Source organism: Lygodium microphyllum, chromosome 18, assembly GCF_053477565.2.
Source record: "Lygodium microphyllum isolate KBCC chromosome 18, Lygodium_microphyllum_v1.1.10, whole genome shotgun sequence".
NCBI lineage: Eukaryota > Viridiplantae > Streptophyta > Polypodiopsida > Schizaeales > Lygodiaceae > Lygodium > Lygodium microphyllum.
The window spans coordinates 75,287,851-75,314,400 of NC_141152.1; the positions used below are offsets into that span (position 1 = coordinate 75,287,851).

Below are 26,550 nucleotides of genomic sequence, written 5' to 3' on the forward strand. Positions count from 1 at the left end.
CCCTCAATGCATCTCACACAGTAGTGCTGTATATATGTGAGGTCGCTTCGCGTGGTAATTTTGATATGTGTGGCTGTGCTTCGTGTATATGCCCATATTGCATTGTGAAAGCTAGAATAGCATGGTCTTCTGCTAATCCAATTGGTCTGTCTGAGATTTCAAAGCTTTTTATGTCAGGTAGCAAGTTGGGTGATCCAATCAAATAGTCCATTGTGTTTGACCTTCTTGTTATTTCAACATGTGAAACCATTAGATCTTGGCCACTGTGGCAGCCCGTTAAGGATGGCCAAACCATGTGCACTTCCCAATGCCAGTAGGTGTGTTCCATATTCTGTTATCTCTCTATCTTGGGCTGATCTAACTAATCCCACTTCATCTAATGCAATATCTCTGAACATCTCAATACTAGTGTCAAAGAAAGCAGATTGGTTGCTTCCTGTGCGTGCATTAAAGTCTCCTGCTAGTAGAACATTCCCAATTCTCATGTATCTCATTATGTCCTCATATAGTGGTGTATACGGGGATGCCTCTTTAGGGGCAAACTTAGAGTATGCAGGGGGAAAATAGCATATGGCAATATACACGTCTCGAGTTCTGCTTGTACGTAACCTGATCCACATGTATCTTGCCTCTACATCTCTATGTACCACTTGGATTGTATCTCGGAGCTCTTCTCTAAATAGAATTGCCACACCTCCTGATCCCCTCGTCCCTCCAGGCCGCCTAGGCTGAGGGCGATATACACTTTCCCATCTATATCCATATACATCAGGTAGACAACTGTCTTTACATTGATGTGTCTCAGTATATATAGCAATGTCTATCCCTTTGAAAGTATCCTCAAAATAACCTACATTTGTCTTAAGGAAGCCATTGCAATTCCACAGTGTGAACTTCAGGGTCTCATAGGCCGCGCACCGTCATGTTGTCCTTTTCTCTGTGATGATGACTCTTCCATCTCTGTATATAGCCCATTTACCTGCTTTCCGTGCCTCTAGAACACGTGGCATATTTTCCCTCCTGTGGGCTAACTGGGCTGGGGTGAGGTCTTCATCTAGGTAGATCTTTTCTCCTTTGAGAGCAATCCTCTTGGAGAGGAAGGCTCTCTTCTTTTCCAAGTCTCCAAACTTCAAGATGAGGACTTTTGTTTTTGTGTCAGCTCTCCCGACTCGCCAAGCCCCAATGATGGGTACATCTGTAGCCCCAATTTTGGTGGCAAGAGCTGTAGCATCTTCAATTGGGCAGCTTTTCTCATCTAGTCCAACCACTCTTACGTGGAGTGCACGTGCCCGTCTTTTTGCCTCTTCTTCCAAGGTGGCATTCATAACTTCCACTTTGTTGCCATGCATTTCTTTGTTCTTTTTTGCCACATCTATCCATTCTGCATTTTCTTTGACGGTATTCTCAACATTCTCCATTTTCTTTTGGGTGTCTTTCACCACACTTGCATAGGTGTGCATATCCTTTTTTAAAACATCCATTTCTTTTTGTAGTTCCGGTGTGATTTGTGGTTCCTTTTGTGCGTCCAGTTTATTTTTGCATTCCTCTAGTTCTTCTTGTAGATTAGAGATCGTTGAGTCTTTCTCTACCATGTGTGCATCCAATGTTTGTTGCATCTTCCTTTTTAGTTCTTCCATCATTTCAGCTCGAATCCGCTCTTGTATATCCTTTTCCATTTCCTTCCTCATGGTACGCATTTTAGCATGGAGTATGGTCAAAATCTCCTCATATAGTGTTTCATTAATTTTGCGGGATGTCTTCCTATATCTACTCGACCCTGGAGAGACATTTCAATCTCGGGTTTTACGCCCATAGGTTTTGTATCTCGTGTTCTTTGGCGGTGTATGAAACATTGTCTCCATGGTTGGTTTTGTGATTCCTTCATTGTTAGTTTCTTCCATCATGATTATAGTATGTGCTATAGTATAAAATTGTTTACAGTCTGACTAGAGTAGTAAATCAGTAACATAAACTATCACTATAGCATGAACTGTCAGTATATCATAAGCTGTCAATGTGACTGCATCATAAGATATGACTATAGCATGAACTGTCAATGTAGCATAGAACTGTCAATCTCACATAAACTGTCACTGTAGCATAAAATGTTAATGTGCGTCAGTCTGAAATCACGCAGGTCTCCAGTCTACACAGCAGGCAAGGTTCACATCAGTTTGAGTACATCTGCAATCTCAGTACATTCACACAGGTCTGCATTCACGTCTGTCTGAGAGAGTCTATAGATTTCTTATACAGTTACAATCACGACCCAAAACTGTGCCATCAGCCATTGCGCATCTCTGCAGATACTGTTCACAAGGCCCACCACTGTTTATTGCATGTACATCCCGTCACTGTTCACTTAGTACTCATTCGTCACTGCTGCCACAGTACATTTGTCACTGCTGCCACAATACTCATTTGTCACTGCTGCCACAGTACATTCGTCATAGTACATTCGTCAAACTACATTGTTCTGCTAGACACGTATGCTAGTGTCACGTCTGTCTCGTCCGCATCCGGCTCGTCACGCCTATTGCATCAGCATCCGTCCGTCGTGCCTGTCACACGAGAGAGAGAGAGAGAGAGAGAGAGAGAGAGAGAGAGAGAGAAAGAGAGAGAGAGAGAGAGGCTAACACCCCCTCTCAGATCCTGGGAGGGTCTGAAGACCTAACAACCACATGTGATGAAGCAAAGAAGCCTGAGGCAAAGCCTTCGTGAAGAGATCAGCCGCATTGTCCACCGTGGGACAATAGGCCACTGCTAGCTCTGAATCCACAATCCACTCCCGTAATGATAAGATCATCAACATACAAGATCAATAAAACACAATGGTCACCCGCAACCTTGAAGTAAAGGTTGGGGTAATGATCGGAGTGATAGAAACCACTCTGGACAAAGAAACGGTTAATCCGCATACCAAGCACAAGGAGCTTGCTTCAGGCCATAGAGGGCCTTCTGTAGCCTGTAGACATGATCCTCCTTCCCCTCCACAAGAAAACCTAGAGGCTGGGACACATAGATCTCCTCCTCAAGGACGCCATTTAGAAAGGTTGACTTGACATCCATTTGGTAGACAGGCTAGTGGTGGTGAGCAGCAAGAGCCAAAATAACTTGAATAATAGACAACCGAGTTGTAGGAGCAAAAATGTCAAAATAATCCAAGTCTGCACGCTGAGCAAAACCCTTGGCAACAAGCCTAGCTTTGTGTTTGTCCAAGGAACCATTTGCAAGATACTTGGTCTTAAAGATCCATTTCACACCTCCCAAGTTTGATTGCGCTCAATGGAAGCGAGCTCTGTTGCCTGCATAGCCCGACTCCAAACATCTTGTGCAAGAGCCTCCTCAAAAGTAGAAGACTCAGAATCCTAAAGAATCTGGGACATAAGAGCATACTTCACATAGAGTGAACTATCCTACTGGGCTTGTAATTGGGCTGATCTGCGTGGACCTAAAGGAGGAGCAGGAAAGTGAGAAACACTTGACTCCTACATAAGCTGCCTGTACCACCGAGGAATCGGAAGAGACTCCTACTGCGAGGGAGATCAAGAGGCCTTCAGAATCTGCAAAGCACCTGTTTGTGGAAGGGACTCCCCCTCACCATGGGAAGGTAGATCCTCCTCATCTGAAGAAGGCTCCCCATTGGACGACTGCGGATCCCTAGAAGACTCTTGAGGGGAGGAGGCATGCGGACATTTGAAGTAGTCTTTGCCAATGGACCCTTCACAGTAGAGGGAACCCTCTAAGATTCATGGACTGAAGAAGGACGGGTACAAGGAGACTCCTCCTGTCATAGATCACGAAACTCCTGATAATCCCGTCTCTGCTCAGAGTGATGAGAGAGAAGCTTGTGGGAGCTTTCGCTCAACCGCCAAGACCCAGGACCGCTTATTGTTTCAAGCGTTCCAAGCCGAGCACTAATGGCTACCTCTCACATAGCCGACGCGCCATCCATATCTACGGGTGTAGTGAGCTTACCTCCATGCCGTTCGAGTTACCTCCTCTCCCGCACACTCCGGTAGCTCCACGATCCAAGTGCAAGCTTCAAGCAAGCTCGATTCTCCCACTCCAAGCTCCAAGCTCCATCACTGCGAGCAAGGTAAGAGGAGAAGAGAAGAGAAGAAGAGAGGAGAAGATGGAGAGCTTCTCCACCCCACGGTCCCTCACCCTGACACACTCACTCCCTCACACTCTCACACTCCCTCTCTCAAGCACAAGCTCAAGCAAGCAAGAAGAAGAAGAAGAAGAAGAAGAAGAAGAAGAAGAGGAGAGCTACTTTTGGCCACACGCAAGAATGAGCTTCTCATTCACTTTTCAACTTTATATACAAAACCCTAAATCCCTTTTAGGCGGTCATCCCCTTTTCTCCTTTTTTACATGGCCGGCCGTAGCCTAGGCCCTTTTTCCCACTATCCTTCTATCTTCCTAGCTTCCTTTTCACCGCTCGTCTACATTTACAAATTGCACGGGTGAGAGCCCGGCGCTCCTTGAATTAAACCATGATGAGCTTGCGCTCTTTTACAAAAAGTTTTGACTTGCGCTTTTCCTTGTGCGCCTTTCTCCCTTATTTAGGACTCTTCTCCTTGTGTGTCTTTGTCTTCCGTTTCTCTTTGCCTTGGCCTTTGTATTTGTCTTCTGCTTTAGCTTTTCCGGATTTTCCACCTTCGTTCGTTTGAGGGTTATGGCCTTTGTATTTGTCTTCTGCTTTAGCTTTTCTGGATTTTCCACCTTCGTTCGTTTGAGGGTTAACATTACCCCCCTCCTAGACGAGTGCCAGTCCCATGGCACTCACCGTCGTAGGTAGCAAGCTGTAGCATGCACCGAAGACGTGGGTGACAAGGACGCCTATGGTTTCCGTGGAGGAGTGTTGGTGGTGGTGTGGAAGAAGGTCTTGGGGGACCTGTTGGTGGCCAAGGTGGCTGGTGGAAGGTTGTTGGAGTTGGCGGTAGGGCTATTTTGTGTTGGGGATTGCATTAATGGCCAGCACAAGTGTTGGTTTGTTGGGGATTCTGCACATGACGATTCTTTGCGGGCTTGTCGGATGGTAAGGGATAAGCATTCAGAGTTGGGTGTTGATGAAGATCGAACGACACTTTCGTTGGAGTTTTCAACACCTGCAATTTGAAAACCTCTCGTGTGGTCTCTCCCCAAGGGGTAGTGCTAATCTTCTTATCGTGCACAAGACATATTTGATTAGTTTGGGAGACAGGTTGAACTCTAAGCAAGCTGAGAGTATTGTCCTGCACTTGAGGACCCAAACTGTGTATATACTTCGGTGCAGATATTATGTAAGTGCCCGTGCATACTTAGATATTACATAGTTAGAAGATTGTCGGCCTGGTTCCTTGTAGAGCACTGGGTCAGTGAAACAAGGGCTTAGTTGATGGAAAAGTTTGTCGATGAAGACGGGGAGTATACTTGAAGATAGCTTGAGACATCATTATGGTCTTGTCAAGGCCACGTAGCAATGAGCTCCTTGATGTCTAGCTCTTGGTAGCTAGTGACTACTTGTAGTGCTTGAAAAGTATGGTGTACTTGTCCATTGTCGTTCATGCCTTGCTTACCACTGTTGATTGTAATGGCATTGAGGTAAGTGGAAAAGAATTGTGCAAGTGGTTTAGGGTGACAGGTCTACCCATAGGCGAGGCGAGCTCCCGAGTTGTGTCCTGCCCTTGATGTGCCCTGAACAATTGTGGGGGATGTACAAAGGGCTAGGGGATTAGGGATGGAGTCAGCCGACCAAGGCCATTGGACGTACCTAATTTGAGGACCCCTAGGTGCAGTGCTGTGATCGTGTGTTTTTTTTTGTAGAAAAATGAATACAATCAATGCCATACTTTGAGGCTGTTAACCTTTCATTTGGATTTGAGAAATGTTGGGATCGAAAGGCTATGAAGAATGGATATTACAGAGATGATTGTGTCACCAGCCTTGATGCTAGAGGGACTGTTGTTGAGATGAAGAGATACACGTGAGATTTTGCAAACCTCTCTGTAACATGTGAGACATCAAACAATTGAGGTAGCACTTGGAGTGAGCTGTGTATGGACAAGGGCAGAGCATCTTGCGGATTGAATCTTGGATGATGAAGAGACGGTTACCCTTGTTGAGAGTGTGGCTCCTGCCCGAACACAGAGTTTGGCCAAGAAGGAGGAGGTAATCGATGATTATGCTTTGGCCATGCTCAGTTGCAATATGTGCTTTTTCTGCAAAGGTGTCCTTGGGTTCTCATCCAGTGGCGTTTCCGTCATGGCTTTTGTTTCTTGGTATCCTGTCACTTCCTCCATAATGGTTCTTTGTGGGGAGTGGTGGTCTTGTGGTGACTTGGATATTAAATGCTTCTAGACCTTGACCTGTATCATTCTGCATCCACTTGTCACTTTATGAGAGTACATGCATGGTACATGCCACAACTATAATAAACCAGTGCAACGCAAGGAGACATCACTTATGTGAATTCCATGGTGTTGACTTAGATACTTAGCACCTGCGCTCAATTAGCTTTTTCTTTTGCTAAAGATGTGAAATATATTAAACGCAGATATGAAAAGTTTGTACAATTGGGAAACATGTCAACATTTAACCATTTAAAGACAAAAAGTCATGGCCAAGTAGCATTTGATAAGCCTTTTATACAACATGGAGCTACTCTATTTGTACGAGGCGGGGCGAGTCTGGGTGGTCGGGCGACTGAGGCTCTGTTGGTGTACGGCTCCCATGGGTTTGGGCAGGGAACATGTCGGCCGAGACATGAATGGTGTAGTCCCGAGCCGCTATCATTTCCAGAATTTCTTTAAACAATTCATTAAATTCTTCCCTGTCCCGGGCCGCCTTTTCTGCCCTTGAGCATTTGGTGCCCGAACGTACGTAGGGGGTTTGTGCCACTGGCGTTGCCACCTGCTGCGCATTTCTTCGAGTCTCGTCTTTCTTGACTCACGGATTCTTCGGCCTTCGTCCGGGACGGTGTCGCTTAGGGCCTCGCTTCTTGGCATACCTCTTGAGGGTGGGCACATAGCGCTCCGGTAGAGGGGCGCGTGTCACATGCTCCCGTCGTCTGTGAAGAGCGTCTTTGCATGCCAGATGGCCATGGTTCTCCATGTGCTCCGTCTGGAAGCCTGCAAGATGCAATCCAAGGGTTAGACCTTGATACAGGATACAACTGTTCGCATGGAAGGGATTTTAGTGTGGTTCATCAAGCGCTTATGACAAGAAGGGGAGGGGTGAGGCATGCAGTGTTTGTCGTAAAGGGATAGCCCCCATGATGATGTCCGTTTTGCCTCCAGCCATTAGCCAATATTGGCCTATGCTAAGTTGAGTGGATTGGTTGTCATGGAGTGGGATAGGGCACATCCTCGGAAGGATAGACCAAAAAGGGAAGAAGGTGTATAGAAAGGGGCTGCAACCTGTCTACACCATGAGTGGTGTTGGTCAAGGCTTCCTATGGCAGTAATGTGGGTTGCATGCCTTTCACTTGGAGGTGGGGATGGTCACACGGCTTTTAAATGTGTGATGAGAGGAGGACTTGAGGAGCTTAGCCTGTCAGACTCAACTCTTCTCCCTGTGCTTGACTATCATTACTTGTGTGTGTTGATTAGTGTTTATTTATATACATAATGTCACTTCACGAGGATAAGAACCAATTGTAGAACTCGGGGTTGTACTGGAGCGTGGCACACGCATCTAGTATTCGTGGCAGCTTACTTAATACCGATAGATATTTTGCCACATCGAGTAGCATGGAACCTTGACCGAGTCTACTGGCAATATGTAACTCCTCCTCAGTGAGAACCTTATCAATCAAAGGGCTCTCTAGGCTAGTTCCAGCTAAGTCCGTACCCCGAATGTCAGTTAGCACTCGAAGGGAAGTTGGTGCCACATAGATTGGGTCCCTTTGAGACCGCCATTTGGCCAATCGCTCCTCTGAGACTGTCATGATCTGAGCCCCTAGTTCGGCCATTGCAACGCAGTTCTCACCAACGCTGTTCAAATTGACTTCGGCCCTTTGTTAGTCGCTTTAATTGCTCTATATCCACAAGATTCGGTCGGCAGAGCACATCATTGAACGTGACAGTTAAGCGCAGTTCGTCGGCTTCCTCGTCAGAGATGAGTCGCATGCGTTCATGTAAGATCTTGTCATAATGTCCGTCAAGATATTCTTGCTCTTCCCACGATAGCGGATAAGGCAAATATTCCTCAAGCTGCTCCCTAGGGAATGTGCCCATGTCTGCAAGAATATAGACACGTGCGAATAATTTCAGTTTAGTGTCCCACTCGGTCAAGCACTCAGCGACATCTCTATGTTCTATGAGGGCTTGCTCGGTTGCTATCTCATGCAAAGTTCTAAGGGTTTCCTTAGGCTTTAGCATAGCTGGGGGCTCAAGCCTAGATGAGCAAGATCAGTCAATGCTAGGATTGCTCATGCTCTCGGGGATTGTGCGTTTTTCCTGAGGTTTTGTTGCTATTTTGTCATGGTTTTCCTCGGATGTGACTGGTATAGGTTTGTCACCTTGTTGTGACAGCGTTGTATCCACTCTTGATTGGTCAGCGCAAGTTCTATTGTCGGTGGATTGAGTTTTGAACGCAACTGTTGATGGCAATGACTGCTTTGATTTTTCAGAGCACACGGATGTGTCTGAGGTTTCACCGCTATTAGGAGAGGCATCAGTGGACTCATTGGTGGATGGACTCGATGCTTTATTCATCAGCTCTCTAGCACTCTTCGTCCCAATGTTCTTGGGGTCCACAGCCACCTGCAACTGTTGTTGTTTTCGTTGTTTTCTCCTCTTTTTCTTGGTCAGCGCAAGTGCATCTAACGGCTCAGGACCTTGGGCTAGGTCGACCCCCGCTGATGTGCTTGGTTGGGTCTCAGCATTTCCCTTCTCTAGTGTGTCCTTATGGAACATGACCATGGCCTGCTGAATAGCCTCGCTAGGTTGTGAGAGCACAACTGCCTTCCTTTTTGGAGAGCCTAGCTCTTCAGCCAACTCCCTTGTGTGTAACTTCTCCAGCCTAGGCTTTGGGCACTTTGGAAGCGCTGGAGTTGTCGAGGAAGTTGGTTGTGACATCTTCTCCACAGGTAAACTTCTAAGGACATGTTCCACAAGGAGCATTGTCACAGCCAAGGGCTGTGACTGCTGTGATCCCTAATTGGAAGTAGTAGCAGCTAGTTTAGTGGGTTGGCCTCCCTTGGTGGATTGCGGTGTCAAGTCCCTAGGGAGATCGGAAGTGGCCGTGTTTTTTGTTGCCCTTTGAGCACTCATCTGTGTAGATCGAGCATGAGTTGATCTAGTCACATTAGGTTGCTCATGCATATTCTTGGGTTGAGAGCTACAGATGGCGTCATGTCCCACCTTTTGGACATTTGGAAGCTTAGATGGAGATAGAGATTGGAATTGAACAGTTTCCCTTGTCAACCGCTGTTGTGCTTCTTGTGTCCGTTTGGAAAAAGAGGATGTAGGAGATCTAGGACTCTTAGAAGGACTTGGCACTGGCTGAATGATTTGCTCGAGGCTATTAGACGATTGTGCCATTTGCTTTGTTGAGCAATCAGCCTTACCTTGAGCAACGTTGTGCCTATGATGCTTGTTCTCCCCTTGGGAAATCAAAGACTCCTTGAGCACTAGTGGTCCTTGTGCACGCTCGACAGTTACCCCTGATATCTGCTTGCTAAGCATGCTAGGTTGAGGCTCTTTCCTTCGAACACTCATGGTTGCTTTCTTGCCTCGAAACCTAGAGTCTCTCTTAGATTTTCTCCAGTGCTTCGTTGCTTTTGATGCACTCTGGCCTTCAACTGATAGAGGTGGTGTAGCAGGGGATTTTGGTACCCAAATCCATTGGTTGCCTGCGTAGTACCCTTGAGCACGTAGCAAGGCTTTGGATATCCATCGCAACGTTGTGCTGACCCTCCATCGATGCCTGCGTCTATAAGGCTTGGGCTTCTTTTGGGGTCTTCTACGATATTTGTAAGTCCAAAGCCCGTCCTTGGCATTGTCTCTTGACCTTCTTTTTTCAGGCCTGGCCTCACTCACTGGTTCTCGTTGTTTGACCTGTGCTTGTGTCAGTTTTTCTAACAAGTCCTTGCTCTCATTAGTAGGCTTGATTGCTATGTCAGCACCTTCTTTGTCTTTTCCTCGAGGCTTGATGAGGTCACCTTTGCTAAAGGTTGTGACTATCCTCACACTCGGTAGTGTCAGGTGTATCCTTTGTGCTACATAGTCAGCCTCACATTTGGTCGCCCTTTTGAAGGGTCTCCCTAGGAGAGTTTCTTTCCCGCAGCTAGCACTATTTGGAGGAACATGAAATAGGATAGGCAAGCTTTCCGTTTTAATTGTTGCAAGGATTTTGCACTTCCCTATGAGTGCTTGTGGGTGTCCCCCATAAGGGCTGAGAGTTGCACTAGTCGGTGTGAGCTCTGGTTGGCCTAGTAGGGTCCATGATTCATAGGTCAAGATGTTAGAATCTGCTCCTTCATCAATCAGAGCATCAATAGTATGCTCTCCTTTCGCGGTGAGTTTGACCCTGAGATAAGCAGGTGGTACTGTGTCTTCATCTTCCGGATCTTGGCTTCTAAATTTAAGCCTTCTGATAGATGCCCTTGAGTCCCCACATGCATGACCAGACGTGGATTCTCCACCAATGTCTTGGGTTGTCTGTGCAGTGTTGCTCAAGGTACATCTCTCGTCAAGGGTGTCATGTCTAGTCATCTTGGCATTTGTAGCTTGCTGATGTTGCATTTCGCTCTGACTAGACATGGTATGAACACAATGTCTTTGTGTTCTCGTGGTGTGGTCTTTTTGTCCTTGATAGCTAGATTGGCCCATTGATGCTCTAGGGTCTCTGTTTCTCTCTGTTCGGGCCGGGGCTTTTGGTTGCTCTTTTGCAAGTGAGAATCCATGCTCGTGTAGGGCCATTACCACCCTAGGGTCCAATTTGGAGGACCTGTCACGGCGCGTGTTCTCTCTTCAACCTACTTGGGGGAGGTGCAGAGGGGGGCAGAGCCCCCTCCGCAGGGGTCCGGGGGGGGGCAGTCCCCCCCGGCCCGCAGGGCCATTACGGTAAAAGCCATGCATAATTTGGAGGACCGTTTATAGCCAAAATTTGAACCACTTGCTCTAAGTTTTAGCCCGGTAATGGATCTATGATATGGTTTCGGCTCTATATGGTTTCTCGGTTAATTTCACTATCTTCAGGTTAAAATTTGAGAAAATCTAAATTCGGCCTAACAGGTCCGAATTGCAAGGTCCGAGTGGGTCACTCGGACGGGCTGAGGCGCATGGGCCGAGGGCTGAGTTCGGACGATTCGGATGAATTCGGATGAGGTTACTTGGGCGGGCCGAGGCACTTGGGCCGAGGGCCGAATGTGGGACGTGGCCGAGGGCCGAATTTGAGTCTCGGACGGGTCGTTCGGGCGGGCCGAGGCCAAATGTGCCACGTGGCAAAAAGTTTTGACTTGGATGGCCGAATGGGTTGACTCGGACGGTTTTTCCTCGGACGGTCCGAAGCCGACTAGGGTTTGGCCGAGTGGATCGGGTGGTCTGAGGGCCGAGTTTGGGCCTCGGACCAGAGTCGACGTGACTCGGACGCGTCGAATGCCACACGTGTTTTTTTGCCGAAGCTCGCAAAATTCATCATGCAAGGCGCTGGGGGTCTTCCCCCTTGTCGAGCAACTCCAGATTGGTCCTACTACTGTAGGGGGAGGTGTAGAATTACCTGGGCTAGCCAAAGATCTCCGTGATGCCAAGATTGAAGTGGATTTCCTCGCCAAGCTTTCCTCTTCTCTCCTGCTCTCTTGAAACCCTGCAATGCACACTGTGGCCTTTCTTGCCACTTCTGGCCCTTATACCCTCTTCCGGGTATGGTATTGGCATCCCCAATAACTCACTTACCGACCTTAGGTATCACAAGTAAGTTTTTTTACCACTTTTGCAGGATTCTTGCCCTGTTTCTGCCTTGTTTTGCAACAGTAACCCTAATTCTTATTTTGTTTGTTTTTCTTTGTTTTCTCCTACTCTAATGCATCCAAATCACAAAGTAAATACCTACACTACTCCATCTCACAACATAAATCTCAAGAAAAACAACAAACCTACTTGCCAAGGAGATCGAATACCATCTTCAACCCCCTCGCTTCCTTCCTATCTCAAGCACTGGTTCGGGGAAAACCCTACTCCAATGCTCGATTCGAAGCGCGCAAGCGCTCAAGGCTTGAATCCGTTGGTCCCGGCAACGGAACCAAAATGTGGGAGCTTTCGCTCAACTGCCAAGACCCACGGATTGCTTATTGTTTCAAGCGTTCCAAGCCGAGCACTAATGGCTACCTCTCACATAGCCGACGCGCTATCCATATCTACGGGTGTAGTGAGCTTACCTCCATGCCGTTCGAGTTACCTCCTCTCCCGCACACTCCGATAGCTCCACGATCCAAGTGCAAGCTTCAAGCAAGCTCGATCCTCCCACTCCAAGCTCCAAGCTCCATCACCGCGAGCAAGGTAAGAGAAGAGAAGAGAAGAGAATAAGAGAGGAGAAGATGGAGAGCTTCTCCACCCCACGGTCCCTCACCCTCACACACTCACTCCCTCACACTCTCACACTCCCTCTCTCAAGCACAAGCTCAAGCAAGCAAGAAGAAGAAGAAGAAGAAGAAGAGGAGAGCTACTTTTGGTCACACACAAGAATGAGCTTCTCATTCACTTTTCAACTTTATATACAAAACCCTAAATCCCTTTTGGGCGGTCATCCCCTTTTCCCCTTTTTTACATGGCCGGCCGTAGCCTAGGCCCTTTTTCCCACTATCCTTCTATCTTCCTAGCTTCCTTTCCACCGCTCGTCTACATTTACAAATTGCACGGGTGAGAGCCTGGCGCTCCTTGAATTAAACCATGATGAGTTTGCGCTCTTTTACAAAAAGTTTTGACTTGCGCTTTTCCTTGTGCGCCTTTCTCCCTTATTTAGGACTCTTCTCCTTGTGTGTCTTTGTCTTCCGTTTCTCTTTGCCTTGGCCTTTGTATTTGTCTTCTGCTTTAGCTTTTCCGGATTTTCCACCTTCGTTCGTTTGAGGGTTAACAAAGCTCATCCTCTGAGTCATCGAAGCTTGAAAACTGTAAGACATCTTCCAAATTTGCAATCACCAAACAATATGCAACCAACAGACAGTGAAGATTGAGCCGCCTATGTCAGAAAAGACCCAGAAGATGATTTCGCCTGCAAGAGGAGAGGGAAAATGTTGCTGCCTGGAGAAAGAAATTGCCGCCTATCCTCTAGATGATGATGCCTCCGCCTCTGCTCATGTGGATGACCTTCTATTGGTTGCGTGTGATGCAAACGTAGGCAGCAAACACCAAAAAAAACTGTCACCTACTCCCCCTGATGCTGCAGAACAATAAAACGCAGGTATGGAAGGCTGCATTTCAGCTTGGACAGCACGCCAGGGGTTGGAAAGGAGGGAAGAAAGGCTACATTGGATGGTGTCCTCCTTTGCAATGGAAGCTCTCCTCCATGCTCTCAGTTAGGCGATGATACCATGTGAGAGTGTGCAACGGAAGAAGAAACACACACACAAAGCACAGAAAATGAAGGAAGAGATACTGCACTGACTGAAATGAATGCTGAATACAAAACTGTGGACTGATCTGTCCCTGCATGCAGCCCGGAGCGTCAGTGAGGGCACCAGATCAGGCTAGAAACAATGGCAGCACCAATGTCGGAGTGGGAACGCAGGAGTGTGTGCTGAAATCTGTAGGAGTAGTGAATGTGAATGACTGGGGGGGCAGCTATAAATAGCCCCCCATCAACAAAACTGGCCGACCTGCCCAAATATGGGCCGAGTGCACACGAAGGACCCATTTTGGGCTGAGTGCCAACCCGCACACAAAATTAGGAACACAAGAAATGCCAGAGCTCCTTTGTCACCTGCCAGACTTTAACATGAGCTCACAACCAGGAGATGACAGACTGGCAATGAAAGAAGACAGGCTAACAAAACCAACCGTCCTTCCATGGAGGGGTGGTAATGACCTAATTATAACTTAATTACAGCAAGTAATAATTAATGAAATGCTACAACACAAACATTTACCAATCAATCTTGGTTATTGGACACCTTGTTGGTCCTAGAACTAGCACCCCTTTTGGTATTTCTTTATCTTTAATTGCAATTGAATTCGAATAATGATCTTGTTGTCTTCAAATTGATTTGCTCATGCAATTGGCCTTCAACTCCTTGGGAAACCAAATTTTCCTCAAATTCAAATGTTGGCTGGTCCTTCACTTAATCTTGCCGAGAATTAATTCTCATCCCTGAAAATTCAGTCTTGAGGCTTCAATCTCCTAGCAGGCTTCCTAAAGTTGTTGTCAAACCCTAATTTCTATTGTAAATTAAGATTCACGGCAAATAAAAATACAATTCCTCAACCTCTAGGAAATTATAATGCTGAGATCTTTAGAGCAAGGCTAGGAAATGGCTGGAGAATGAGAGAGAATGCTGAATAGAGAGAAAATTCAGACTTCGATCACGAGAAAATGGAAGAAATCAGCTACTGCCCTCTCTAGACAGCGATGAAAGTTGTCTTCATTGATGGAACACACCGAATATGATGTTTGTTTGGCTGAAACAACCCTCAAACTGTTGTTAGCTACTATTGCTGTAGTCTTTTCAGAGCATGTCACCAACTCTTGAAGGGTCACTTGCTGGCTGAAAATGGCTTGTCAACTGTTGTAGCAGCTATGGCAGCCTTTTCTTTGTCTCTCTCAACTTGCACAAGCCTAGAATGACCGTTTCTCTCTCTTCCCAAGGCTCAAAAATGTCTTTCCCACTTGCATGAGCAAGTTTTGCCAAGTGGCAGCCTTCTAATCCCATTTTCCAGCATTATTTGCATTATCAAATTAATTTTTAGATTTAAAATTTTGAAAATTAATTTAATAATTATGTTAGAGCCCAGAAATTAGTTTGACCAGCCAACAATTAAATGGGCTAGGCCAATTCATCTCCCAAGTATTCCCAGTCTTCTTTAGTCCCCGGATTGGCGTCAAATACCATTAAATGCCAAATCTCTAGTGTCACCAATTGACACTTATGGCTAATAAAATGTCTTAGACCAATTTATGGCACCAAATACCACCTAATATCTGTGCAACATTACTTAAGACAAATTTTGCCTTTGACATCCACTGATTTCCTCCACTCCTTGGCTCGTAAATATGAAATAATGTCAGTTGCACTTCACATGTGCAACACATAAACGTTTGATTAAAAATTAATTCAAATGTTAAGTAAAGCAAACAAAAATTCATGTCCTTGTGAGATAGAAGGCCATATTATGAGGACTCCCAAGAGACCCCATCTACATAGATGATGACCTCACTAGAATGTAGGTGGATCATAGGTGCACCTGTATGCCTAAGATAATCAAAGATAGGAAAGAGAGCAAGGAGGCAGTGTATAAAGATGGCCGAGTCATCATCAATTACAAGGTAGTAGAACATAGGACTGTACAGTCTATGAGACAAATTTCTAAGAGATACGATTGATAGTATGGAACTGTAGTGGATCACTCTAGACACACCTAGGAAGAATGGAAGAGGTGATACGTAACCAAGATTTGATCAGGATTACAAAGACACACTAGACCCTTGAGAGGGGGCTGCCTAGAGTACATGGATATATCTAGGAGTCTACATATAGAGGCTACATGAGACATTCGCGTGCAACCAGAGGATTAGGAGACATGGCAGCATTGATTGGACATGAGCTATAGGATTGTGTGTGCATCATGGCATGCAACCTTGACACTCGATACATATGGATTATGGTAGAGGTCTCCCAAGATCGGATGATAAACATCAAGAATGGCACTTTCCTCCACAAGGAACAAGATATGACACTAGGGAGACACAACAAGGGTGATGGAGAAGTAGATGGGAGTGTACAATCATCACATCTGTAATGGGCTCACCTAGTTTGAGTACACTGCTCCCTAGGGAAACTCAACTCCTAGCTTATCTCCATCCTACACTCAGCTACCCCCAGAGCTTCCACAATCTACACATACTATGGGATACACCCATCTTGGGACCATGTGCCAAAACTGATGGTATGATGATGAGTGCAAGCAGCTATATAGACATCTTCGGACTTATAGAGGGACCTATGGAGGGCTAGGGTATATTGTAGAGGGGGAGGCCTGCAGGTGTTGAGGGCCCTGATTGGTCGTAAACAGTGAGCATACACGGAGGCACAATATTGGGAACTATACCACCTACTCATCAACAAAGATGCGGCCATAGCACGACAGATTATAGAAGCCATGCTACCCCACACCCATTGGAGACCTAGAGACATGGCACTCCTATGCAGAGAGGCTATATGATGTGCCACACTACCCACCGATTCCACACCCTCCAAAGCCTTGCTCTACACATCCACTTTCTTTACACATGATATGGTGAGGAGAGCAATAGAGTACCTATACCAATGGACACCTCTCCTTGCTTTTATGTTTAACAGGGCACTAGCGGAAGGCTTTCTAGACAAGTGGAGCATGCATACCATTGTCCACATCCACAAGCCTTTTGGAGGTCTTTTTCACATCGCCATCAGCTCCAGACACTCCAAATTGTTGCTTAGCCTGCCGACTTGTTTTTCATCATTTCCATTGTTGTGTTTGTTGGTTGGATTCCACCTTGGACTGGTGCAACACATCATATTCCAGCCATCAGCCACTTTATGGAGGCTGTGTTTGCAGTAGATTTAGGTTGTGTACAGCAGCTTATCATAGCTCTACATCAAATATGTGTGTTTTTTAGGTTTTTTACCCCTTGAAGGGCTGCCCAGCAGTCGCCTATCTGCAGCCACTTACAGCGAGAGATCTTCATCAGACATTCTTGCATTTTCCTCTCCATTTGGCTGCCCAACAGTTGCCTCAATAGCCACCATCATCTCAGAGGGATTTCAACATGTTCTTCATCTCCGACAGCTCCTGTGGACTGCATTTTGCTCCCTCTGCTGGTGCCTTTTGTCTTCCAATGTCTATTCTAACATTCCACTGCCCAGAGGACAATGTTTCACTCCCTCCATAATGCAACTGTTTTCCTTGTCCTTGATAGCTCTACCCGAAGGATTGGGTTTCACTCCCTTCACAGTGTACATCTCTTCCAAGCATTGCCACCTAGATAGTGCAGTCATTTCCGAGCTATGCTCCATTGTATCAGCATGCTTCATTCAGAATGATTCAATGTTCATCTTCCTTTATTCTTCTTCTGTGTTCTGCCATGGCTTATTTCTCCCATCCTTTCCAGACCACCTAATAGGCCTTGTATACGTGACTTGATTTTCATACAAATCCAACTAGAATTTTGAGCATTTGTACTTTGTTGTTTTTCCTTCCAAGTAAGATAACTCAACACACCTTTTCTCCCAAAAAAAGAGAAAGTAGCCATGGCTTTTTTCACATTGTTTACTGATTCCTAAGAAATATGAACAAGTCATCATCCAATGCATAAATGGCTAGTCTTTATGAGAGGAACAATTGGCAAGGTCAAGATGATAAAGCTGGATTAGTTTGGATGAGCTTTTGTTTAGGATTTAAGGGCAACATTTATTGTTGTGTTAGGATTTACAAATTGATTTGTCAAATGGACTAAGTTTGATTGCCAAAGATGGTAATTGAGCACATATGCACTTGCTATGTACTTTCCTTTGGCACTTGCTTCTTGTATTATATACCTATCCATCAACATAAAAACAAAGCGCCCCCCCCCCCCCCCAAAAAAAAAAAGCCATGGACACTTGCTACTTACACTAAAGCTATCTATTCTTTGTGTCACTCGTAGAAAAGTAGGACTATCTCCACATAGATCTATCAGGGTTGATAATTCGTCTTATGATTCTAAACCCATGGTTGCAAAACTTTATGAGTGCTTGGAATTTATCTGCTTTTGTCCTTTATGTCTAGTTTAACTTCCTCTTATCATGTGCTAACGAGAATGTGTATGGGATAATGTGTTGTAATGTGATAGTTTGTTTAGAGGGGGATTAAGAAATCATTTTTGGATAAAATACGTTTTATTTATACTTTCATACTTAGTATTTCACCTCCGTGGATTATCTTAAGGTGTTATCAATTGAATTTCTTTTCTTTGAAAAAGATAGGATTTCTTGATAAATACATTTGCCTTTCAGGCACAACAATTTGGAGTTGTGGATCCAAATGATCTAAATCTAAGTTCCGGAAAGGAAAAGTTTAATAACTTTCTTGCATATGCAAAAAGCAAAGTATGTCAGGTATTGGTCTTGCATTTTGGAATTTGTATTCTAAAAAGTGCATTCATTGTAGTAATAGCAATTGTTCAACTTTTCCTAATGCCACAAATTGACTGCAACAAAATAAAGAAACAAGGCATTCATTTATAGTCTCATTCAAATTTATTGCCAGGTGTATTTCAACAGCATCCTTGTAAATAAGCTTCCAAAAGGTTGTAATGTCCACACAATATGTGTGCACCCTGGTATTGTTGCAACCAATGTGGTATATTCCATCACAATACACCTTTTCTTTTATAAACATCTCATGTATTGTCATTGATATTTCAATGTCTCCTAGACATTATTCATCTCACAATTGTAAACCTTACTTATTCATCATAGTTGAGTTCACACTATCATGTATGAAGCTTTTTTACAGGCACGGACCTTACCAAAGTTCTTACAATCTACTCATCCAAACGTCCGGCTTTTTTTCTCCCCTGCTGAAGGTCTCTCTCTCTCTCGTGTGTGTGTGTGTGTGTGTGTGTGTGTGTGTGTGTGTGTGTGTGTGTGTGTGTGTGCGTGCGCACATGCGCGCGTGTGTGTGTGTGTGCACATGCGCGTGTGTGTGTGTGTGTTTGTGTGTGAAGAGTATTGAATTAAAGAATAGTAATATGTACAAAGGGCCTTCTAGCCTACTCTCTCTATGGAGAGTATTGAAATAAGGAATAGTAATATGTAAAAAGGGCCTTCTAGCCTACTAGCTAAAGCCTTACAAACGTATAAAAACATCCTCGCTCCTGCCCCCCCCCCCCCCCCCCCCCCCAAAAAAAAAAAAAAAAAACCCTTTCTCTCTCTCTCTCTAGCCTAGTAGCTAAAATATTATAGATAGACGGATTCAAAAAAGACAGGCATACATGGGCAAATGTGGTAGAATGAGCAAAGAAAAAGATGGAAAATGTAATGAAGGGAAATCCCCAATGGATAAAAGTGATCATGAAGCACAAAAGAGTGTCAAATGATAAAGTGGAAATGATAAATCATATACTCCCAGCACGGGTTGTATGGTGGGGTGAAAAAGGCACTCTCGTGAAGGATGCAAAGTCACTGAGCAATAAAGTGGGGGCAACAAAGATGCCCATAATGTATGCATGGTGGGTTGGAAAAGATCGGGATAGTTGAGGGAAGATTCTAGCCTTGAAATCTTGCAGATATTCTCTATAAATAAGAAGAAAGCTTTCTGACATATACATAAGAAGAAAGCTTTCTAACACACAAGAAAGCACTCAAACAAGAAAAAAAAAAATCTTGGATGAGGATCTTACTTCTGCCAAGTGGCACATGAGAGCACACATTGCGCATCCTTGAGATAGGGAAAGAGGGAAAATAGGTGGTATATTGTGATGGATGAGTGATCATATTGGAGAAGGAAAGGTTGAAGAGGGATTGTGCTGCCCAAAAATTGCTGCAGAAAACCTGTCAAAAATGTATGGGCCCTGCTATATATAGCAGGGGGCTGAAAAAACTGGCTGACTTGATCATGTAGGAGACAAAAATGCTGGCCAACCTGATTTCCAGCATTCAAATAATGCTAGTGGCCAGTAAGATGCTGATCGCTACCTGATAAGTGTGAATAGGTCCTAGTGTCACTGGAAAAGAAATGCTAAGGCCATAAACTATCCTATGCTAGTGCGAACACAACTGAAACTCACTGAAAAAGAAATGCACATGAAAAGAATGGGCTAAAACAGGTAGAGCTTTTATGTCTCCATCAGATGTTGATAAAGCTCACACTAGGAGATGATAGATTGATAAAATATAGGCTAACACCCTTCTCAAATATTGGGTGTGTGAAGGACCAAAGACCTCATGTGATGAAGCATAAAAGCCTGAGACAAAGGCTTCAAGAAGATGTCCGTTGCATGGTCCTCCATGGGACAATAGACCGCTACCAACTTGGAATCCACGATCTGCTCCCAAACAGAATGGTATTGAACTTCAATGTGCTTCACGCAAGCATGAAACATAGGGTTCTTTGCCAACGCTAGAGCACTATAGTGATCCACATGCAATTGAGTGGGTTCTATTTGTGGAAAGACAATCTCCGCCAACAACTAGCAAAGCCAAACTACATCTTGGAAAGTAGAACAAAGAGTTTGCTACTGTGCCTCCGTAGAAGATAATGCCATGGTGGGTTGCTTCTTACTGCTCCATGACCTCTCGATCCAAGGGAGAAAGAAAAATCTATAGTGGAGTGTCTAGACTCCACATCACCTACCCAATCTAAGTCACTCCATCCAACAAGAGTGGCCCCCTCTCCATACATAATCCCATAGGATCGTGCCCCCTATGAATAGCACATCACATGCAAAGCAACTCTCTAGTGAGCTTGAGTAGGAGTCTTCATAAAAGAAGACAATAATGTCACCACAAAGGAAATGTCTAGTCGACTATGAACCAACAAGATCAAGGAGCCAAAAAGGCACTAATACGGTATGGCATCTAGAAGGGTATCTCCATAGAAACCAACTTGGACTCTGTGTGCACACGTGTGCTATTGAATCCTAATCTAACAAGAAGTAAGAAGAAGAGAGGCAAGGGTTGAATAACTTCACATCTTGTAGACGCCATTGTCATCATGTTGCTAGCAAAGCATCTGTCTCATCTTTCCATCAAGAACCCGAAAGGAATGCCTATCAAACTAAACCATAAGGCCAAGTCCACAAATCTTGCTCATCGAAAGGAGATGATAGCCCAAGCTTGGAACATAAAGAATCTATGAAGTATAAGCACTGCCATGCCCATTCAAAATCAATTGCATATCACCATTACCCTATATAGAAACCAAAGAACTATTACCAATCACAATATGCCCATGCATCGGACACATATGGGCAATGCTATCAAGAGAAGGAGTCATGGCAGGAAGTGCCACTATCCACAATCAACTCTCCAGTTTGTGGGACTATCAATGCTACATTAGATGAATCCTTTGAAGAATGCTCGATAATCTCCAAATGTAGAAAAGCCATTGATGAAGAAGTGGCCACCATTGTCGTGTCGCTATGCGGACACGGTGTGAAAAACTCTAGAGTGCATCATCATTCAGCTTTCTTATTGATTTAAAGAGTTAATGCCATATTAGTCATTAGTGTCAATGTTCATAGTGTGGATGGTTAAAAAATACTAAAATTTTTGCTAAGTTTAACCTATTTTTGATATTTTGGATATTATTTTTTGTAAATATCTAAAAGCTGTGGACAACTTCTAGAATAGGATTACATGTAAAAATAACAAGTGACTTTTAGCCATTTTAGGGGATTTTATGAAAAAAGAAGGATTGACAAAATTGCGCAATGCGCGATCGTAGTTTATAGGCAGCAAATAACACTTTAAATTGGGAGGAGGAGTGATCTGGGAAAACTCTGACCAGGCGTCTTGAAGCCAACAGAAGTATCAGATTGGCTGTCTGGGTAGCAAAGAAGAAGCTACCATTTGATGTATGTTTTTGGTTTTCAAGGGATTTATCTTCTCGGGATGCAAAAATAAATTGGTAGGCTTCACCTCTATGAGTGTTATTCTATTTCTTCGAACCCCTTCTCTTTCATCAATTGCTCTTCCTAAATCTCCCTTCATCCCATTGTCTCTTACCCCCGTGGTAGACTTTCGACCCCAAACGCTCCGACACCGTTGACCTATCTTAGCACAAATATGACAAGTAGACTCCTTGACCTTCTTGTTCTTGTCTTTCTTTTTTTTCTTTTGCTTTTCCCTTCATTTGAGAAGCTTGAGTTGTAAGAGCCTCAAATTGCTGAGAATCTGTATCCCTCAATTGTTCCTCTTGGTCCAAGACCATATTAACTAGCTCCTCCTACTTAAGAGTCTTCGTCTGCCTTGAAGCAATCAAGGCCGAGAAGAGGGCATTGAATCTAGGGGCCAACTACGGCAATAAAGTAATCATTATGTCCTTGCATGGAAGCGGACTTGCTTGGATTCAAAGTCCACATCTACACCTCCAAAGAAACCCTCTTTATGATAGCTATCTTGTTATAGAGCTAATCCAGTTCAAGCCATATCTTCTAAGCATTTGGTAAGATGCTCAATATGGGCTATCATGGCTAGAGTACATGGAAGAAACAAGAAAGAACGAATGCCGGTATGAAAGAAACAAGAACAGATGTGGGTATTTAGCTTGTCCCAGTGTGATGTACCTTCACCAATTCCACTTTCTTCAAAGAAGAAAGTTTGGAAAAATCCTAGGCCAATGGATGATCAATGGCCTCCATTATGAGCAAAATCAAATCATAAGACTCCAAGATGGCAAGCATCATTATTTACCAAATGCAGTAGCTCTTCCCATCTAACCTTTGATATTGTGGAAGAACCGGTAACACCAAGACCTTTCAGTCCATAATCACTTGGAGCTCCACATCGATTTTTGATGATATGACTCCTTAACGACTTGCAGAAAACAAAGGATAGCCCACTATGATTTGGAAAAGGCAGCTTGCTAGGGCTTCCTCTGCTCCTCCTTAACATGTTTTAACCGTTGGCGGCGATTAAAGATCAAAGCCTACTGTACAAGATTGAAAGTTGCAGCTTTTTCTCCTTCTGTGATAGCAAAACGTGCATAAAAACAGCAAACTCCCTTCCTTTCACTCATGTCTCCACTCACTTCAGCCTTGCTTCAATGTGCAGCCCTCCCGCCTGCCCTCAAATGCTGAAAACGCAGCCTTGGTGTTGCATGGAAATGTGTTCTTCAAATCTCCCCACCTTCAATCAGCCCTTCTATGCTACTTTGATATCATGTCAAAGTGCAGCGAATGCAGAAGCGTATGACCAAACTGAAAGAAAGAAGTGAACAAGGAGAGAAGAGAGAAAGAGACAGTAGAACACTAAAGACTATAGAGTGTGCATGCTAAATATTGAAGGTAGATATTTACAATAGGATGTTGAGTGTCACCAACCGGAGCTCTCTCTTACTTGTAAGGAACTGAAATGAATATGACCCGCAAGCATGCCAACCATAAATAGGCTGTGAAAATGTTTAAAAATACATCAGGTCGGCCGGTCAAAAGTGGCCGACTGCAATTTAAAATAATAATAATAATAATGCAGCAATTTGCTGCCTGCCACATGGCACAACTTGTACACCCAGTACAGCCTACATGTCTTGCCTATAATCATGCCCAAAACTGCTGGCAATTGCATGAACTTCTGCCCAACCTACTCCAGAACATAATGCAACTGCGTAACTGCCTTGTACGGGCTTTTGTCCATCCGTCTTGGGGATGACCATATCTCTAACATAGTGAAGCGCCAACTGCTTCCAACCATCGTTCACTATCAAAGTCTCCTTCCTAGGGGGTGTTTGCTGCTGCTAGTTCTACTGCTTGCGTTTGCAGCATATCTACTGTCATCATCATCAACATACTACTACGTTTTCACTTCCCAACTACTGCGTGAATCATTCTAGCACTCCACTACCTACTGCCCACTGTTTGTGCTACTCCAAACGTGTTCAACTTGATCTGGACTCTCTAAACCTATATTTGCTGTTGCTAATCACATCCAGAGGCTGTTGCTACATTCCAAGATCTGTATAGACTCATACCTTGCCTCAATCCTTCAAGGATACAAGAGTTGGAGGTTTTGTTATCACACTGCATAGTGTGTTTACTGCATTGAGTATTGTATCTATTCATTTATTATTCTTTCATCTTCTATGTTTATTGTCTTATCTTGATGGTACCATAGCAGTGGCTTCTCCGACATAGGTCTTTCCATTGAGTGCATCATAACTATAATCATCATCTAAACCTCATATACACCATCCAGAAGTGGTTTTCTTGCTGCAAGCCATCACCACTTGCTCTAGAGGCTGCCTCCGGCTGATGCTAGCCTGCATGTGGCTCTTACAGGTGCATTTTTTCTGCCAGCTCATCATCAACTGCTGCTGCTACTTGTTAAGATGTCTTCCAGCCCTTGTAACTCATCAGCTGCTCCATTTTCATCTCTCCTTAGTAGATGACCTGTTTTTCAGCCTCCATGTGGATCATCAGTGCCACTTGCTGTTGAACTGCCTCAACTGCCAATTACTCCACAATCAGACTTCAGTCCCTGCATTTTCAGTGATTCTCTTTACTATGGGCCCTCAATTTTTGTGCGATATCACCCTCAACTTAGTCTACTGCATCCACTCTTACAGTTGATATTATTGTGCTCAGGATCAGTAATGAAGGATGTCACTCTCTGGCACTCTCCATCAGCTTGCTTCTTGAGCCTTCACATTTGTAATGAAGGAGAGTCAGTGGTTGTTGGACATCTCTACTTATTGAGCCTTCACATTTGTACATCTTCTTTATTCATTCATTTTCAGCATTCGTTCATTCATCAGATTCCACTTCTCTCCCTTTTTCATTTTGCATTGTTGTCTAAGTACTTTCAATTGTGTTTGTACATTCTATGTTTTCTCTATGCAAACCATAGCAAATCTTCACATCTTGCATGTCATCCAACATGTGTCGCCCAGGGGGTCAGCTCAAGCGAAGGCTTATAATAGCAAAATGCAGAGATTCACGGCCCCTACAGCAATATAACCAGGCTGCAGCGGATCTGAAATCACAGTCACAGCAGCAAGAGAAACACACTAGGACCAAGAACTAGGTCATCTAGCACCATGTTAGAACGAGATATGCAAACAGAAGGAATAAGGAACAACTGCTTGGGACTGAATAAGATGAACAAGAAAAGAAAGCACACATGAAGTTGATGAATGGAGAAACGGGCCATGGAATCTATATACCAAAGCATGAGAAGAGAAATACATAGTTCAAACCACTTGAGGTTTCTCCATAGGACGTAGGCATGCGAGATAACTAGAGAGCAGAGTTGACTCCTGTCTTTGTGGAGCTCTTCAAAGAGCCCAGAGCAGCAATGGATTTCATCATCTCCTTTGAGCTTTGAGCCCACATTTAGAGATCCTTGACTTTCAGCTATCACATGGAATATGGGACTTTGAGAAATGGTTCAATGCTTTGATAGAGAATGACAAGCTTTCTTAAGAGGATTAGATTCCCCGAAGACTTTGATCCAGGTGGAGTTTGAATGGATAATACAGTAATGGCCAATACAATGGTGCTCAATACACCTGAATGAGTGATGATAAAGAGTTGGATATCCTTAGTAGTGGACGGAGATAGCAACACACCTTAAATTGAACTCGATAACCTGAATTTACGTGGTTAAAATGTATGGTATCGAAACTCCGGTGCAAGATGGTTTTGATAAACGTTTCATGTCTGTCATGCACGTTTGCTTTGACGCATTTTGGACGTTGATGCCGTGCAGGAGCTAGGAGTGTGCTGTTCTGTGCGACAGATGATGAAGCGCTGCAGCATGCAGAGGCTTTAAAATCCCAAGGATGGCCGCTTTGCCCCTACTACGGATCGGATTGCAAGCCGACGCTCCTTGCAAACAGAGCCCGTGACGTGGCGACAGCAGCAAGGGTGTGGGAAAGAACTCTGGAATTTGTTGGACTGCCAAGCAACCACGTTGAGGCGACCACAGTCATAAATGAACCTTAGCCTAAGCCAAAAGAATGTAAGTAGGTGTGCCAAGTGACGAGGCTAGAAAACCAGTCTTGCTTGGTTGCCTATAGCTTTTTGTACATAATAGCCTTGTACTCTAGCTTCAAACTAACCCTGCCACTCCCCTCAATTTCCATGAAGCTAAGAATCCAAAGAAAGCTCGTTTGTAGTACATCTACCAAGCTTAATGTTTCTTAGTAGTCTATGTGTGGAAAGAAACCTTGATGGTCTTACAATTCAAGGTGTTTCGTCTCATACTTTTATGAGCGTGTTTTTTTAACGTATATACTTGCAAGCGTGTTTTCTAAAATAATGTAATCAACCAAATAGTGGGTAAGGATTGAATAGCACAAGAGGCAACTTCTTATACTAGTGCACAATGGATTGCAATATACCTTTTCCAGCAAGAAATAGAGTTGTTTTGAGGATATTCCTAGCGGAGTGTAGTGCTTGGCGTTATTGATTTTTTGTTTTTTTGGGGTATTGAACTTGCAAACAATTGTATGTATCAACTTACATAAGTTTCAGTTTTCTATAGTCTAAATATGCAAGTAGAGTAATGGTCATGTGGTGATTTCTATTTATGAAGTTGTCATCAAAATGATATCTTGATGCAATTGTACAATGTAATGGAAAAGCCATCTCAACATGTTAGTATTGAAATGGACTAACCTTTGATACAATTCAATGATGGCAATTGTTGTACTACACTGCCACATCCCT

The 26,550-nt window shown here is 44.2% G+C and overlaps 1 protein-coding gene across 8 annotated transcripts in view; it reads left to right on the forward strand.

Annotated features, from left to right (window-relative positions):
- LOC148021032 (dehydrogenase/reductase SDR family member FEY-like) overlaps positions 1-26,199 on the forward strand; it is an 82,090-nt gene extending 55,891 nt beyond the window's left edge. For 4 of the 8 annotated variants that reach the window (XM_087698878.1, XM_087698871.1, XM_087698873.1 and 1 more), the window contains exons 6-9: positions 18,176-18,277; positions 18,429-18,521; positions 18,678-18,747; positions 25,589-26,198. In XM_087698878.1, the coding sequence (XP_087555004.1) occupies positions 18,176-18,277; positions 18,429-18,521; positions 18,678-18,747; positions 25,589-25,824 (501 nt within the window). In that variant the 3' untranslated portion in view covers positions 25,825-26,198. Of the gene's footprint in view, positions 1-18,175; positions 18,278-18,428; positions 18,522-18,666; positions 18,748-25,588 lie in introns of all 8 variants that reach the window. The other 4 variants (XM_087698877.1, XM_087698872.1, XM_087698879.1 and 1 more) reach the window with 4 other exon arrangements.
- The last annotated feature ends 351 nt before the right edge of the window (positions 26,200-26,550 follow it).